Source organism: Parambassis ranga, chromosome 17, assembly GCF_900634625.1.
Source record: "Parambassis ranga chromosome 17, fParRan2.1, whole genome shotgun sequence".
In the NCBI taxonomy this organism is placed as follows: Eukaryota; Metazoa; Chordata; class Actinopteri; family Ambassidae; genus Parambassis; species Parambassis ranga.
This window is the reverse complement of record NC_041037.1, coordinates 5183142-5202708: the sequence shown is the minus strand read 5'-3', so window position 1 is coordinate 5202708 and position 19567 is coordinate 5183142. Positions and strand designations below refer to the sequence as shown.

Here is a 19567-nt window from a genome sequence, read left to right as displayed (position 1 = left end):
CCCAGATTTCAAATGATTTCCATAATTACAAAGAGCCAGATGTGACTCTTAAGTTCAAATCAAGTTCAAATGAACTAAAGTCAAAGCAGTTAATGTGTCATTAAGTCAAAAAAAAAAAAGGAAATCAAATCAAGCATGTTAAATAAGCACATATGTGTTTATCCAGGCATACGGTACAACCACACCGCACAGTCTTTCCCCGCTCTTTATTACCGTAATATGTTTATTCTCATTTCTTCAACTGTTATGTGATTGAACGGACATGTGCAACCTTCCAAAAGAGGTCAGAAAACAGCCACCACATGCAGGATGAGTCACATACGGTGCCTGCATCATCAGGTATGCAGGTCAGCTCTCTTGCGCTGATGGACCCCCCCAAAACAGCACCTAAAGCATTTTGCAGAAACCCAGTCAGACACACATTCCTGGTGGGCTTGTTAGAGTCTAGATTCACCCTCAAGATTTCCCGTGATATACAAAGAGGAACACTCTGCTGAACGAGGATGTGGGGCACTGAAATAGAAGCAGCCATATATATATATATATATATAAATAAATAAATAAAGGGAAAAAAGTATTGATCAGTTAAAAGAACTGATCAAGCTATATACTGCAGGGGAATTGCAGTAATTACACTCACATTCACAGCTAAAGGAATAGTCTGATATTTTGAGGAGAAAAAACATTGTTGGCACTAGTTAGAGAAAGAAAATTGATGCCACTGAAGCTACTCCTGGCTGGCAATTTAACTTAGCTTAGCACAACTCAGAGACCAAATTAGCTCAAAAGCTGCTTTTGATATCTTCAGACTGAGCTAAGCTAGCTGTGTCTTAATCTCCCCATGTAATCAAGTTGTATGTCAATATATTGGCCCAACAAATACACAAATATATGTTTTCTCTTTGTTATATTCAACTATTAATGCTTTTTTCTCTTGTTCTAGAATTTGAGGTGAAATGAGCTAAGCTGGTGCTGATGACAGCAGACCCATGTGGTCCACTGGAAAGTCACTGGTCAGACCTCAGACCACACTATGCTGTTCGGGAGATGGGTGAACTCTCTTTGTCTGTTTTTTAGACATTTTTTTGTTTTTTGTATAACTTGATGTAGCACATCTACCACACACAGATCACACTGCAAGAAAGAAAATCAATACATCTCCAAAATACGCAACTAGTTTAAAATAACTGACATGTACTCATATTTAATGATTGAGCAAAATGTCTCATTTTATTTAACGCAACAAATCCCTAAATTGCTGACACTTGAGTTCATGCTGCAAATAGTGTGTGTATGCTCGGAGGTGTATGCTGAAGTGTGACACCAGACTTTCCAGTCACTACGACATGCCACGATAGATTAAGCATGACAGTGGTCAGATGAGCAGGGCAGAGCCTCAGCTGAGAGCTCCATTGTTTGACTGATAGCACTGCTCTGCATTAGCACCTATGGCCGTCGTGTTCAGTAAGCTTTGAGAGAAAGCAGAGTGTTGTTGTTACATAAACGCTTTCCAACACAAACTGCCAATTCACCCCTGTAATTCTCAATAGTAGCAGTGCTGTCATATTTTTCTTTAAATCTAATTTGAGATGTGTGGACATTTATCAAAACCATGTCAAAATTGGGAAATACCACACAGGGAATGCAACTACAGGGAATAGTTACAACAATAGCTTTTGTGTTCGGGGGCCTGGAAGTAAACGTTTTTAATTATGTGTTTCATTTACATGGGGTATGGTTTGGAGGGTCAAAGAATTCAATGTAACCACAATGCACTGGGGTTAGAGAGAAAATAACAGCACTGGTTTTGGCCGTGGAATTTAAAAATCCTCTCTGAACAATCAACTGAGAAAATGACAGTAAACCACACGGAGATACAGTAGATGGAGTCTGCTGGAAAATGGTTGCTCTGCAGACACCCATGGATAGACCCCGGATCAGTTCAGCATCCAATCTCAGACTCTGGAAAGCCACAGGAGGGACAGAGGAAACAAAGAAGCATTTTACATGTACCACCATCAACTGAATGACCCCCCTCTGAAGAGTATTAGATTTGAACTATCAGCAAAAATAAAGGTAAACCACCCCCCCTTAAAAAAAAAGAAAGCTTCATAAAAAATAAGCTTTTGCAGAGCGCTGGAATGTGCACACCAGCTGATTAGTATAAGCTTGTATAATCAACAGGCACATTCGAACAAGACACCAATCACATTCAATCATGGTAATGGGCGGCTTCACTCTTACAGCGACCATCGTGCTTACACTGCTGAGAGTTATGCAGTTTACAATTTGGCAAACTTCACAGCGAGTGTTGATGATTTCCTCCTCCTCCTCCTCCTCCTCCTCCTGCTGCTTCTCCTCTTATGTCTGATGGCATCCCCTGCTTTGTACGTTGCATTTCAAATCGGCGTCCGTCGGGTTCTGTTCTGTACAGCCCCAGGAGGATTTAATGCTCTCCCCATTTAACCTCTCCCTCCAGCTGGAATTCATGGGGGAGCTTTCTCAATAGCAGAGCCTCTTTTGACAAATAAAACCATTTTTTCAGCGATAAAGGGCTCAGTCTTTTTGACATAAGCAGCTCTGACAGAATTCTTTTCAAAAGAATGGTAGCAGGTAGTGGAAAGTCAGACTGAAAAAAGCCTATTCAGAGCAATGGAAGTGACACCTTGCAAGCACATGATCCTGTTTTAATTTCACAAATTCTGTTTAACTGGTGTCCTTCAGCTTCATCTGGTTGTATTAACCTGTTGCTAAACCAGCTGCTTGGTTCAAAGAGGAAGGGCTTATGGATTGCAACCCCAGTGCTCTGAGCAATTAGTATGATCAACAATTTAATCCTGCATACAAAAGACACAGTATCTGCCAGTCCACTCTATACATGTTAGGTGTTTATTATGTAAATAAACAGTATTCAAATCCAGTGTTAACCTCCGTGTTACATACTGGCTGTGTATAGCTCATTAAACACTATTGATCCACAACATTGTCAATAAAGAGCAACATGTTTGATTTTACAGATTTACTAAATCGATCACAATATGATTGCCACCACCCATATTTATTTAAATGATAAAATGTCCCAGTATCAGTCGATCTTTGTGTGCCTTATAATGTATAAATGTACACTGCTGCTTATTTTGTGATTGAACACTTAACAAAGGTCTGCATTTGGTACTTGGGGATACTCCAGCTTACTTTCAGGTAATCTGAATATGAGCAAAAGGGTGGAGTGCAAACTGTGACTGCTTAAGGATGTGAGGAGGCATGTCCATCATGCTACCTGACCACACCATGACTTTTTAAGACAACAGTTATGAACTGTGAAATTAGCTGTAACGATGAAAACAATGATCTGTAATGGAAGTCTGTGAGTCTGTGCGGATTGACTCCCTCAAGTGGAGGCAGCTTTATAACTATGGATGAAGCTTCCGTGACATCACCCTTAGGTGTCTGTTGGAGGCTCTGACTGTCGCCATGTTGACAGCGTCTCAGTCCACCTAAACTTCAAATACAGGCAAAGAGGTGGAACAGGCAGCTTTCGCTGTGTATGGCAAAGGATCATGGCCATAATTATGCAGAATTTTTAGACCTAAAAATGTGTGAGTTATAATAAAAATTCACACGTACAGTTGTCACAAAAAGGAAATGTATCAATAGAGACCAGAATAATTTATGTCAGCTGTAAAGATGGCTATTTTAACATGGGAGTCTATTGGTATGGACTCACTTTTGGAGCCAGCCCCTAGAGGCTGCAGGGTGAACTGCAGTTTTGAACACTTCTGCATGGGCTTCATGTCTCAGCCCTGGAGATTGCAGCATTGCAGCATTGCATTGCAGCACTCATGTTCACATGTTTATCTTTATACCTACATTGTGACTTTTGTGCAGAGTTTTTTCTGTACTCACCTGGAACCTTGTGCTTTGACTTGATGTTGCCTTCACACTTCCGTTTGGCTTTGAACAACAGGCTTATCTGTTCATCTTTTGTCAGCACGTCGTCTGCACACACCTGCAAAACAGCAGAGAGATGAGGTTAAAAGTTAAAGTGGCGTGAAACACAAGCCGGCTCCAACACCAAACCCTTTCATTAACATAATAATTGACAGGTTTTATTCTAAAAATAAATAAATACATTTCAAAAGCTGTGTAAATATATAACTGCAGATGTGTTTGCCCCTTCTGGAGCTGAAGCTTCTGCTTCCGAGTAAAAGTGAGGCCAACACCCAGACGTGACTGTAACCGCTGCTCAAAGGGCCGTGGACGGCGCGGACTGAAACCCTACAGTGAAATGTTCTCCTAAATGCACCTTTGTGACATTTCCTCAAAGAGAATAATATGAGTGACAGCAACATGGCGGCCTGGATGTCACACAGCCTGGAAGGTTAGATTACATTGTACTTTGACCACATCAGTGCACATGTCAAAGTGTTGAATGAGCTGAGCAGAGTGTTTATTTCTGTCTCAATAAAGCCAAGGAAATTGTCTCCAGTTGGCTATTCGGACATCACAAATGTTGTAACTTTGACAAAAAAAAAAAGACATTTTTATTATTTTTTTTTTTATAACTCATATACTTTTAGCTATTGAAAATTTAAGAGTGATGTGGGAGCTCAGGTGTTGGTTTTCCAGTCAAGGAAACATTTTCCAGTCTAATAGGTCACTCTGACTTGACTTGCTGTTTGCCTGGGAATCGCTTTAAGGCAATGACAAATGTGACTGTATTGAAAATGAGCGCATTCATTTTTAACAGAGCGTGACAAGAAAAGTGGAAATGAAAACACGGAGTTCAAGCTGCAGCGGTCGAACCGAAGCAAAGATCAGCGCACATATCGCCGTGATTTTCTACACTGTCATATAAGGGTCTTTCATGCTGCTTTAAGCCACACTGCAGCAAAAAATAAATGAAAAAAAGCAATATGTATCTTCACAATGAAACACAAGCTAACACGTCTGCTGTACAGTGTGCCCGGAGGTGCAGCTAAAAAAACTCCCAGTCTTGTTTTTTTTTGGTTCAGTGATCCAGAGCAAACAGCACAAATTAAAGACAGGCGTTTTACTCAGAGCAGCTGACTCCCTGGCTGCAGTTGCATCCGTCAGTATTGGACACAAATTGCACGTCTGGATGTAAAGAAATCACATTGCTTTTGCTGCTATCAAAGCAATAAGCAAGCCAGTGCACATAGTGATGGAAACCAGCCAGCGAGTGTGGAAAAGTTCCACTTCTGAGCATGTATTAAGAGCCGTTTTCACGTTTCACAAAATTACGTATGCATACATCAAAACAAAACAGCAAAATATAGCTGAGCTGCTCCAAAATGGAAACTAACATATACAACATGTCTTGTTTTTAACATCACCTGCATGGTTTATCTGCTAAAGATGCACAGATGTGAAGGTTTGATTGCATAATAATAACACTTGTGTCCAGGCCTCCAGCAAGCTTTGATATAAATAAGAACAATTTCACATTTTGTTTGAAGTGCAGTGTTAAAAAGATGCTGTGTAGTCCTGCATTTGTGGTAAAACTGCAAAAATATATTTCAATAAATGCTTTCAGAAATAAAATAAAGAATTAATAGAGTTTAAAAACCACAATTCCTCTCTAATATGTATTGAAGTTAAATTGCTGTCACTCTCACTGAAGTGCAGCTTCTGCAGAAAAGTAAATGTTTATTTTCCAGACTTTGCAATCTTTTCTTTTTCTGTGTATAATCTGACAAAAAACCCAACCCAACAAAGTAACATCTAAATATTTCCTGCAGACACAGGGAGCATTTGAAAGCAGAGACATTTATACATTGTCTCTGTTGCAAGTGCGTAATTTCACGAACTTTAAAAATGAAAATGTAAACATGGAGCCGTTGTGGGTTAGCTGCATACAAACCCACAATACCTCAATCCATCAATATTTTCACTACTTTCAGCCCTGAAATAAGGATGTCCAGTCTGAGAGCTGAATAAGGTCACAGAATGAAGACGTTTATGGCTTTGCACTGTAAACAACCACAGATGGAACAACATTCAACCACAGGCGAACAAGGATAGATACTACCTGTTTACTGTACTAACTATGCCAATATAGAATATTCCACTGACAGCTCCTCAGACGCTCGCACTATTTTCATCTGAATGACTGCCTGGTGTTACTTTAACTGAACGTTAGGCCAATAGGAAGCCAGGATATCTTCACAGTTTAAGATCTATTGGAAGTTAAAATGTCAGCTAGTTTAGTGCACTTTGAAATCCCAGCATGCACATCAGTTACAGTTTGTAAGTGAGACTGCTGTTCCAACACATTAAGAACAAACACCTTAACCTTTACAGCGCAGCCTAAGCCTCTGTGAAACATTAAACTAAACCGAGGCATGGAGCTTCAGCCCTGAAATAAGGGGCTTTATTTTCTTTCTCAGCGACAGGAATTCCTCCTTCATCTGCAGACGCCCGCTAGCTGGGACATAGAGGAGTATCATTTACCATTTCAAGTGAATCCTGGGTAATAAGTGTGCCCCCTGATTATTTCTGAAAACTATTCCTCCTCCACTGGCCAAAGTCCAAACCTCCAAAGTAAACATGACTCTCACAGGGAGAAACATGGACATTCTTATTTACTGCATTTCATTCTAAACACAGTATTCTTTTTGTTCAATGTATTTGAATGTGCGCCAAAATGAAAATTAGAAAAATACACACCATATAAATATGTGTGTTTTCATCACCGCTCGCTAGAATGCAAACTCCACTCCAATAAACCACAAGTTTCTATTTGTCTTCGCAAACTGCGGCTTGATGACTTAAACTGCAGCTCTCTGCGAGGATATAAGACCAATATTGAGAGAACCGTATTTAGGCTGCTCTGTCGAGAGAGCGCTGAACCGCTAAGACTAAATACTAACACTATACAGCGGGACAGTGAGGGTACTTTTACACTTTTCATTTTCTATTCCCAGCATTTGGTTTTCCGTATCTTAATACAAGTTGAACCTGTCTGGTGCGACATGATTTTTTTTTTTTTTTTTAAATAAAAAAAAGTCACAGACGCCATGCATACATCGAGTGGAGACACTGGGTTTCCGGTGCATTACCAACAGCTTTAATTGTGGACAGACTTTTTCTTTCTTCTTCTTCTGTTTTTTTTTGTGGTTAACCAAAATCATTTCCTGAAATGCTCTACAGAGAATCAGACAGTGAAACGTTGGAGCTTGAGAGGTAAACTTTCATTAGACAGCACAAAACAAATACTGTAGGATACAAAAAGTTTAAATGAACCACAAAAACCACTGAGATCAATGGCAAATAATGATCTGCAATAAATCCCCAGTGGATTTGTGATCTCATTGGCTGTGTCTCAGAAGAACAACAACAGCAAAGCTGAAGGTGAATAATGCTTTGAGTGCTGCAGATACATAAATACTGTAAATAAATGAGCACCTCAGTTTTGGGTTCCTACCGGCAAGATTACAGATTACAGATTACACTGCAACAGTCTGGCTGAAACCTAAGCTATATTTATGTGATTAATAAACAAGTTACATTTCCATTGCCTGTGCATTTAACCTGATCTAGTCTAAATTGCTACTAAGATTAAGGAGAAGATTGTGTTTTAGTATGTTTCACAACATAAATACATTTTACCAGGCAGATTTCTGCCCTCTGCAACAACCCGGCTTCCACAGTTACGATCATCACCCTTACAGATGCTTTATATCACATGACCACTAGAGGGAGCATATCCGTAAAGACTTCACATTCTGACAAATCCTGTTGTTCCTGGTTAGGTCGGACCAGAAAGAAAGTACAAACTAACTTAAACATTTACCGTCTATGCATGCAGCAGGATTTTATTCGTATTTTTTTTTCAGGGGGAAGTAGTCAAAGCGAGATGCATTTGTTAAGTCGCCCATGCTGCAGAAAAACCTGGTGATCATGTAGCTGATGCAGCTTATTTCTCTGTTGTGCGTTGGGTGAGAGTGTCTGTTGTTTGTGCCAAGATCAAGCATTCGGGCAAACTATGGCCGTCACTCCTCCCAGCAGGCTGTCTGTTGACTGAACATTTCAGTATTATAAACAAACGCTGTGAAAATCTGACCTTGAATAAAGAGAGCCATAAGTTCTGAGAGCCACTGCTTTAGGTAATGATTGAAATTCAAAGCCTCTCCGTCTTCATCTCTCACACGAAGAAAATACATTTAAATGCAGATTGCAGGCAATTCAGAGATGTGATGCATCAAATGTGACATTTTATTTTTCTCAATGCTGAAGATAAATTGTTATGTTTCTAGTACTTCGGTCGTCGCGCTAATTAATCAGGCACTGAGAGATGTACAAACAAACACCCACCATGTTCTTCCATAACTTGGTTGCACCAAAAAAAAAAACTTAATGCAAGATCACAACCCTGGCAGTGATTTGACTGGAAACACAAACCCTATTAATTTACTCTATCACATCAGAGCCGTCTAATAATGCCTCCCTGTGTTAGCTGATCCGTCAGTGAGGATGAGATTTTTTAGGTGAACGCTCGTATAAAGTGAGACTTTCCCTTCCAGATCACACTTCATCGCATGGATGATAAATAATATACAGATAATATTTACTCTGGTCGCTGTAAAGCGCCTCTATTATGGGAATACAGTTGAATGTTTGTTTTATGTACTTGTTTTGGTCATTTGCCATTCTTTACACCATAGGCTAACATTCACTTCCTTGTTGTTGGCATATATTCAAAATTTGATCCCAGGGGCTTTTGGACTTTCCTGTATGTTATTTCTTCACAAAATAGGGATGGAGGGGGGAGTGTGTGTGTGTGTGTGTGTGTGTTTGGGGTGAGGGGGGGGGGGGGGGGCAAGAAAATTATAACTTCGCTGAATCTACTTTTTAACGGCCTGTCTGCTATCTGGAAAAAACATGAATATGTTACTCTTGACATATTGCACCGCATGAATGTTTTAGCGGATGAGGTTCCTGGATATTATAAACTCTATGAGTCAGTGCCACTCCTCTTCAACTGTGCAATTTGCATTTGATGATAAAAACCACAAGCCACAAGACTGGTTGTCCTTTGGAAATGCTAGCAGACCACATTCTGACTTAAAGCAGCATTTAGTTCCTAATTATACCCTGCTCTGGTCGTAAGCCTGAAGAACAGCACTTTTGTCCTTGATGGAAACATTGTGTGTATACTCTGAGAGGCGGCATACAAAAAAAGGCAAGATAGCAGTGACTGTTGTTGTTTTTTTTTCTGAAATTAAAAAGAATCAATGCATTATGTAAGCAGGTTTTATACTCCAAAATTCCTCCAGTAATGCAGCGTTTTTTAATTTGCATCAAAAGCTTAAAAACTATTAATGGTTATGCAACAATCAAATGCACTGGACATTAGATGTCATCTTAAGTGTCAATGAGGCAGACTGCTGCTAGCAGGACAATAGTTCTCACTAAATATCTGTATGGTTTATGAGGATTAGGGGTTAAAAATATACATTTTAATCCATATAAAAGCTCTTTTTTTTCAGATGTAGCAGTTTACTGTAGCGTTTATGGAACATGATACCCTGTCAGTCACAGCTTGGCAGCATCAACAGTAATCCTCCAAATGACAGCAGCTGATAATAACGTATGAGACGATGACACTGTTCTCAATATACGGTTCAAGCTGCAGCCATCCAAAGCTGAAAATGTATCATTGGTTCGTGCTGTACTGATGAATGAACGAGTGTCAGATTTGTAGGTCAATCTAATTACATACCTGCAAACAGGCCTTGACCTACAGTAATTGTGAAAACTAAACAGGTGAGGCTGCAGAAAGTAGGGCTCTACAATATTTATCAGCAAGGACAGCAGATACATTCTAATGGATTCATTCATTTTTAAAAGGACACTCTCACCAAAACTGTGACAGGTAAGGCCTTGAGCTCTATGAAAGCTTTCTGAGCACAAAGAGTTTTCATGAATGAATGATGAGAGTGAACTCAGTGTCTGCTTATGTAGCTTTCTGTGCTTCAGGTGAAGTATCCGCCGTATCCGTCACAAATGTGAGCTCACCAGAACAAATCCTCAGCCATGTTCCAGTATGCTGTCTGATTAGCCACCTGCAGGAGTTATTGAATTTACGTTACACTGTTTAATAAAACAAAACACATCCACAAGGCTAAATGAACACCAATCACCACAGAGCTTTGTGAGGGGCTGCACACTTACATGTGTGTTCTGTCGAGCTAAATGACTGCTTCGCTTGGATAAGTCATCCTGAATCATCACAAGAGCAGTGACGACAAACATCTGGGACTTTTAGGTCATATAATTAATGCATTATAACTGGTTGTGCCCTTTTGATCGGAGGGCGCTTTGATTTGTAGCACAGCTGTTGTGAGCTTAAAAAAAGGAACGATTTTAACAGCTGCTTGGAAATAGCTCGGTTCACATCTTAACAGGCTGCGATTCTTTCATTTTTTTTAACACTCATTCCACCGTGTGACAACAGAAACAATGTAACATGACATACTGAGAATCTAGCTGAAATAAAATATGCAGACATGGCACGACCGAGAGGATTAAATGTGAATGTCATGTGACACTCCACCTCCTCTTCCTCTTCCCCTTAACCACTCTTCACCTACTACACAGAGAGCGAGCCACCTGACTGATGCCTACTATCACTCAAAGCAGCTGCACTCCTAATTATGCTTAAAGCCGTCATAGAAATTAAACATGACACGATGCCACAGTTGGATGATGTCCAGTGAAATCCAAAAAATGACCATTTTACAACCTGCAGTACTGTAAACAAAACTCTTTATCTCCAGAAATCTAATTAGCAGCTAGTTTGCCAATTAACTGTGGAAAGTGCACTTTGTGTGATGGCCGGAAAAAAAGCAGAGCTTAACAGAGCAATCAGAGCTGTGGACATCGTTTAACATTTGAGTGAAGAAGGTGCCAGAAAGGTGACACATGCAGAGGGCAACACTCCAATCAGCCCCTTTTCCACAGTTAGCCGAAAGGGGCATCAAGTAGCCTGCAGCCTGCTAAGAAGTAGGACGAGGACAGTGTTTGAAGGAAGTCACAATTAAGGGTCACTTAATTGTAACTGCCTTCCCAATAAAGCCTCTAAAGTGTAGACTAATTAGGCACCTCTTAATCACCCAAGGTGTCTCCTGTTGCCTGCTGATATTGCACCCATCTGCCCTGCTTTTTCAAGTGCTTGCTGAGAGTGAACCTTGTGCAGATGGGTCCCTTGATTGGAGTGCTGCTCAGAGGAGCCTTCCTATCACAAACAGCATGTCAAATTACACAGCAAAGGTAAAGTCACGCCAAAGCAAGAGTAAGAATTACATCTTACACTAGGTTAATTAGTGAACGGTGAACCGGTATAACATTTGCCCTTGCAGGGACATAATAATAATAATATCATTGAAACAAATGCCCCTGCTGTAAAGAGAAGAATAACACATGAAAGGAACATCATATTATGACCTTTAAAATGCTATTCAAAATGTACATATGTTGCATACTGTATGTCATTTCCCCTAGAGCCCTGCTTTATTAAGAGTGGACACACATCACATGGAACAATTCCCAGGAAGACTTCCAAGAAACACACGTCCACTTTAAAAACACCAGCCACCAGCTTTAAATCATACGCACACTGTAGCTTCAATCAAGCCACAGACTGATGCTGTAATATACAAAAAGTATAAAAGTTGCCCTGTTAAAGCTTCTTTCACATAAAGCCTCTGCATGGCACACTCGTGGATTAACTACACACATTTACAGATAACATTAGAAATGGCTTTAAGTGTTTAAAGTGTGACGCTAATGTTAATGCACACAGATAAGGACAGAGATGCTCAGACTGTTTAGTGTGTGAAGATCATGCATGTGGACACGGGCTCCACTGTTCACAGTGCACCCCAGCTGAGAGGCCTGCGACTGACCTGTCAGCATAAGCTTTCCACTTTCCACTTACAAGGTCACTGGTGCTGAGGTCTTTGAACCATGTTTCTATTTGACTGAAAATTGCTTGAAATCGCCAGTAAAAGGCCGAGGCAGCAGCAGCAATAGGCAGGCAGTGTGCACAGGGGAGAACCACACACGTCACTATCACACATTTAGCTCTCTGGTAAAAAAAAAAGTGAACTTTTGTGGAATCAGTCACCCTGAGAAGCAAAACAGCTACATTTACTTTATGGGCTGTAAAATACTCAGCATCCACTGATGGTGAAATGGTGGTATGAGTTTCTCTTAATCTGCATATTTGATCTCTTTCAAATTGATCCCGAACTAATCAATGCCTGCCTTTGTCAAATACAGTACCAATACGGTTCAAAACAAGATTTATGCAAATGAAAATTGTCTCAAAGGGTCCTTCACTGATTGGGTATTGAATTCCTATGACACTGTCAGTCTCTGGATGGACAGTGTAAACAACCAAGACTCACAAATGTGGCAGCAAAACAAGATGTGATGAAATACATAAGGTGAATCCAGTCATACTGATGGTAATCCTAAAAACCTACACCATCATACATCCACAAGATACAACACATGGCTACGTTTATGTTAACAGAACCTTCCACGTTAACTACACACCACACACATACAAACATACAAGCTGTCATTAAATAGATACAGCTGCAAACATCCAAGTGAGAGTTCAGGCTGGTGAAGGTGAGGGAGCCGGGGGAATCCCCCCCGACACCACTACTAAGTTGTGTTTTTGTTTTAACCGTGGTTAAATTTGGCATAAAACCTATAGATGAGACAGGGTATTGGTTTTGGTAAAGGTCACCTTAAAACACATTTTACAAGAAAAAACATTTTCAGCTGCAATCGGGACAAATCCCCTCAAGAAATATCAACCTCATGTAATGTCCTCCTTGTGAGGATGGTCTGAAAATGTTCACCATTAGAAACATATTTTCTTCTTCTTTTTGAAATAAAGATTTAACCACAAGGCAACAGTGCAGTTATAGTCTGAGCTAGTAAATCATAATCACTCTAATTACTCTGCACTTCAATTGCAAATGCATCAATTTTTTTTGCCTCCAGTGTCACGGTACTTAAAATGATTCATCATTATTACTTATATATATTTTTGTTTTAGCATCATTCCTGTGAAAATGAACACATTCATGCCTCATTATGCAAACGTGATGTAATTACAGTTGGGACACAGAGATAATTTATCACCCCTCTGTGAGTGTAAACCACACTCACTTCATTTGTTTGGGCCTGTGACTTGAGAGATATTCTATAAAGACACTTTGTGTAGAAGTAGAATTTGGACTCGGGATTAATTGTGGAAAACAAGAATATATCTCACAGTGCATGTGGCCTTTATAACAGTCCAATAAAAATAATTGCAGAATTAAGCCACAGCTTCTAACAGATGTCGTTCCAGCTCCAGAGTCACGTGGGAACTTTGATAAGTAAATAAATTCAGTATTAAAAAATGCTAGGTCGCATGTGCACAGCAGGCTACCTTTTTATTGAGTGCGTGTGTGAGTACACATACGGATGGTGTATGACTGAATGACCAACCATGCACTGTATGAATAATGACTGTCACTCATGCCACCAAAGATAATGCAAAACAAATAAATAAATAAAATTAAATTAAACATTTTATGTGTTCATTATTCATGTATTTATTAGGATCCACTCCACTTCAAGGCCTCGGTGTTGGCTGGAGAACACAACTGGCCACCAAGCAGGGAGTGACGGGGGGAACTCCGACTAATGAGCCGTATTTGTTGGAGGAACTTGTGCAAAACATTTGCACGTGGATTTAATCATCTATCCGACCTCGAATACACGATTAACATCACACTTGTAAAAGTCAGTGCACAACCTTAATTACATTTCTCCCAAAGTGTCTTCATATGGAGCACTTCAACTTCAAGTCTGTGTCGACTTGAACTCTAAACTGTGCAGTTTTTCACATTCTCTCAATGGCTTATGTTTCAAATGCCATTGAGTTAACGCAGGAAAGTCCAGGCAGCCTTTTGCTCTGTTATCTGAATTTAAATTGGCTGAGATTTACCCCGTACTGCAGTGTTAGGATTTCTTACTTATTGCTGGAAAATCTGGAGCTGTGAACTGCATACTTACTAACCCATAAGCCCCAGAGTTTTGCAATGAAACTAATAAAGGTTCTTTTAAGAAATCTGGCCTCCTCTCAGCCATATGCCATGTGCCAGGGGAGTATTCCTGCCCAAAATTTGAGCCGCTTCCAAATTACGTAAACAACTGGTGAAATTCTGTATGAAATCTTACTCCTCTTCCTCTCAGTAATGAACGCAGTGACTCGGAATTGTCTGCAAACTTCCAATCTTGTTGCACTTAGCAGAGGAGAATGAAAGTGGAAGCTTCTGTATATTTGAAATTCAATCTGTTCACCATCAATGGGGGTAGGGCTGGGCTGAACTGTCGGTCAACGGCATCGGCATAGCTGAGGATTTTCACATGTCAACTCAAGTGAGGTACTCTGGGATTCCATGCATATTGCCCACAAGGAAGTCTGCACCACAATATTGATACAGCGGGTAACTGAAGAAAAAGGACCACATAGCTCACAAACTCATCACAGTGTTGGAAATCAGACGGCGTGGGTCTCAGACGTGCTGTCGAGTTATATTCAGTCCAACTATTTTTTTTTTTACTCCATAGCTTGAGTGAAGACAGTGTTGTAATTGGGCATTGTCAGCAGCACTGAGCGTATCAGGGATAGAACCAAGGCAACCTTATCAATGTCTGAGCCCGTCACATAAGTCACATGACCATGGCTTTAACCTCCAATGAGATAACATCACCACATACACCACCTCTCTGGTATTGGACATGCCAGTTTATGACACTTCAACAATGGGAAATAGAAGCAGTCTGTAAAGGGAGTGGACGTATGTCCAGAGGTTCTGTTAACTGTCTTTGGACAGACTCCTTCTGATGTAAGGAGTATTATAATCTTTACATTCTGTACAGTGCAGCAAACTCTGAGGAGGGGGTTGTGCCGTACACATTGTTTCTACAAACCCATAACCTGAAATAGTTTAAACATTTTGATTATTTCGTACAGGAGCCAGTGTGCAGCATGATTTTCTGACTAATGCATTTCCCTTTTTTAGTCACTTAATTTATTGTATCGTTTCATGACAGCACGATTTGTGAATCACAGTGTTGACCTAAATCCTCACTCTGCTACTCTCATTTCAATTCCAAAGAATAATCCAGAATGGTACTTTTATTTTGAAACACAGAGATTTACTTCATGTAACTGAACTCATTTCTTCATACGTTCTGCACCACATCTGAGGATGTCAGGAGTACAAAATTAAAGTATAAAAATCTATCTAAACTTACACATAACACAGCTAAACAGCACATTTTTCTGAAGGTTCCAGTTCACAGGGCAGAGGGGCATCATTAAAATATCTGTTAGAAGTGTAACTTTTTCAGTGAGGTGTAAAAGTGGCATTGAGTTACACATACTCTTGCATTCTTCGAGTGGAAAAGTTGTGAAAAAAAGCAGAGGTCACGATAAGTCAAGAAAACAAGCCTTTTCCTGAGTCAAACACAGCCATGGTATAACCTTACCACGCTGCTGAAACTGAAGACTCTGCTATTAACGCATGTGTTACGAGCCTGACTCACAGCCCTGCTAAGAACAATGTGACAGTCAATACAAAAAAAAAAAGATATGGAGATGTGTACGTGCTCCTGGGAGAGGGGGTAAGAATCCTCTCAGCTACTGTAAAGCTCTGCAGTCAAATGCTGAGCATAAGCATATGTGTGTGAAGGTTTTTTTTCCCCCCACTACAAGTTGCCTCTGTGAGCTCAATCCCCATGCTGATCCCAGGAAAATTCAGGCAAACATGTAAACTGACCAGTGACGACAGCAAGTGACTCAAAATCCACAGCGACAAGCCGCGTACAGCAGCCGATACAGAGTTTACACCTTCATACAACTTAAAGCTACAACACATGCTGTAAAACTAAATTACAAAACAGGATGTCTGAAATCTGCCAACCACATAATCTTATTAGGATGGAGAAATTACATCTTAACCAAGGTGGGTATAAATACCATCTGTGCAGCAGAATACAGCCTCTTAAAGCTCTCAGCTTCACATGCTACTGCTGATTTCCATTTCTCCACAGTCCATCATGCACAATTACACCACGCTCTCAATGCTGAGGGTGTAAACATGTTATTTATGGTGTGTTTCAGTGACTCCATGATGGGACATTTTCACTTGAGATGCGAGCGTGTCATCTGTGGACCTTCTCCGCTGAGCTTCCTGTGGTTAATGCACTCTCCATGACTACACCACACACGAATGTAAAAGTTTTCCTGACCTTTTGTCATCCCTCTTATTAATTCCCATCAAGCTGCTGCTGGTGATAAACATGGATTAAGCTCTGAAAGTCTCTCAAAGTTATTTTTCCCATAAAGTCTCACATTACAAAATAAATATGGACCTTATAAGAAAAACATAAAATTATTTGCAGTTTTATTTTGTGCTAAAAAATGCATCTTTATTGTGGTGTTCTGCTGCATCTGCTGCAACATCCTGCTTCATGTTAACTGGAATATTAGTAAAAAATTCATCTGAAATTATAGTGTTTTTGTTTCTTTTTAACTATTAAAATATGATCACAGAGATGTGTGGAGGTACAGCAGCACACTGTGTTTTAAACAATGCCAAATTAGACTTAATTTACATTACAATGATGTCACAATGATTTGAAACACTGACTGAACTAACGCCTGTTCGAATTAGCAGCGGCCTGTTGTCTACATGAAAGGGGTGACATCAGATATGGGATTCTGGTTAATTATGGCTTGGTGTCTTTTTTTTTTTTTTTTTTTTTTACAAATGCTCAGAGGCAGTATTAGCCTGTATTTTACCACTAGCTTACTCTCTACACCTCAAAACTGTGTTTCCACACACACGCTGCACCACCTTCCACCACAAGTAAAGAGTCTGCTGTGAAATGAAGACACAAAACATCTCACCAGCTTCCACTTGTTTAGAGGAGCCATTGGACACAATCCGATCGTTCATGAAAGTAGCGCACTTCACTGTATTGCCCACCTCAGCTTGTTAGAACTGCTGTGTGCATGCTATTAACCTTAATGACTGCCAGGCTCTACACTGTAAACATTTCACTGCAGATAAGAGGGACAATTAGAATGTGACGGTGTATTTGGCCGCATGGTCACTGGATCCATTTTGAAACCTTGGGTTTTAAAAAAATCTATTTCTCCTCTTGCTTTCTCATTAGCAAACATCAATGTCCAGAATATTGAGGCAGCCTCCAGTCATCACTTTCACTGCTTCAAATGTGAAAGGCAGGTCGCATCAGATAATAATTAAATCTATAGGTCCTGATGAAGGGCCAAAATGAGTGAGGACACTCTCTCCCTGCAGGCTGCCAAAGACTGTTAGAGAAAAAAATCAGCGCCGCTCACAACAACTGTTAAACTTACTATTTTGTCATGTTGGATGTAAAAGGCTACATGTGTTGCTTTAGTATGTTTAATTTATATTTAACCATCAATACTCTAAACGTAACACGTCATCACAAAAACATAGGTTGACAATGCATTCTCCAGAGACAACGTGTTGGTTACGTTTGAGCTGAATGGCCTGATGTCCTTTGATCGTGGGACCGATACAGCTGCCAATAACTGTGATGTATGGAAGCTGGAGATGGTGGCAGACTTTGACTGGGGATCACTTCCACTTGACATTTCGTGCTGTTTCATGGTCACATGCTGTTAAGTTTCTTTTTCACGTGTGGTTGGGGTCAGGCATTGAAAAAAGAGGTTAGGGGTTTAAAAAAAAGTGTTAAGGGGTTAATTAAAGATCATGGTTCGTCTTAAACATCACAAACTCACAACATTAAACATATTTTACAAGGAAAACTGCTCCCTTCTGCAGTCCCGATTTTTGGCTACCATGGTCCTATGCCGGTCCTACACATTAAGGTGTGGTGACACTGTTTTCAAGGGCTGCAATATTTGCCTCATGTTATGTTTTCATTTTACGAGTTAGGGACAAATGGAGTGGGAGATTGACAGGCAGATTGGTGCGGCTTCCGCAGTAATGCAGTCGCTGTACCGGTCTGTTGTGGTGAAGAAGGAGCTGAGCTGAAAGGTTTCCTTCGAAGGATGGCTGGGCGCTCCCTTAGAGATAGGGTAAGAAGCTTGGTCACCCAAGAGGAGCTCGGAGAGGAGCCGCTGCTCCTCCACATCGAGAGGAGTCAGCTGAGTTGGCTCGGGCGTCTGTTTCGGATGCCCCCTGGACGCCTCCCTGGGGAGGTTTTCCAGGCAATCCCACCGGGAGGAGACCTCGGGGGAGACCCAGGACGCGGTGAAGAGACTATGTCTCTCGGCTGGTCTGGGAATGCCCTTGGGATTCCCCATGGAAGAGCTAGCTAAGTGTCCAGTGAGAGGGAAGTCTGGGCGTCCCTGCTTAGACTGCTGCCCCCGCAACCTGGCCTCAGATAAGCAGTTGAAGATGGATGGATGGATGTTTTCATGGTGAGGACAGGCTGGCTAATAGATCAAGCATGAGTGCAGCTGAGGAACCTGGCTAGCAGCAAGTGGACATATTTATTTATTTCTGTTGTAACATTTCATCAACGTCTGTGGGGACAAGCCTCCACTGGCCATTTGAGGAACTCAAACTTTTGATAGTTGTGACCCGGTTGGCTTCAGCTTTAATAGATCAGCATAAAACCAAATCAAAAATGTCATCTGTGAAAACCTCACAGCTAAAATATGTATGCACATGTAGCAGGGGGCCTGTTAATTTGGCCCATAACTATAAATTGCTGGATAAATTGTTGGATCATATTGTTCTGCTTTACAGGACCAGATTACGAGGAGTAATTTCTTAGTTCACTGTAACGTGAAATGTAGAACTGGAGTAAAAGTAGTGGCAGGTTGAGTAAAACTGAGTATAAGAAAGTGGTTGATTACAGCACTTCATGTTCTATTTTCAGAAATGAGTGATGTCTGTGCCCCACAGAGCATGCTGTTGATGTTTGGTGATTTCTTAGCAGGGGGACTGCGTGGTTCAAATGGGGTGTAACTTGGAGAGGTAGGCTACGATAAGGTCTCCAGTGATGAACAATCAAACCGTCTCTGCCTTCTGTAAATGCATTTGTTTTCTGCAGCTCTGACGTTTTTTGTGACAGAGAGCACAGTGTGAAGTGGATCCAACATAAAAGCTTCTGCAGCGAGGTTGACGGAGGGCCACCACAAAATAAACAGGCATCTTCACACGTTAAATATATTCACGCCAAGCAGATGCCACATTAGTTTTGGTGTTGCTGTTAGCACATGACAGCTGTTGCTCAGCTTCATGTAACCCAGAAATATTAGGCAATCATATTTCCAGGTGAACAAAGCTACACTCACAAGTACACTAAAGCACATGTAAAGCACCTTAAAGTAGCTAGGAATCCATTTTTATCCCGTTGGAACATAAACATATACCAAGAAAGGCCTCTTTGAAATGCATCCATCGCAGCTTTGCTCTTGCAAACAATGTTGTTTTTTTCC

General features: G+C 40.7%; 1 protein-coding gene across 1 annotated transcript in view; it reads right to left on the bottom strand.

Moving 5' to 3' along the window:
- pth1r (parathyroid hormone 1 receptor) overlaps positions 1 to 19567 on the bottom strand; it is a 39055-nt gene that overhangs the window by 14962 nt on the left and 4526 nt on the right. The window contains exon 2 of the mRNA XM_028427778.1: positions 3907 to 4009. Within this exon, the coding sequence (XP_028283579.1) occupies positions 3907 to 4009 (103 nt within the window). The remainder of the gene's footprint in view (positions 1 to 3906; positions 4010 to 19567) is intronic.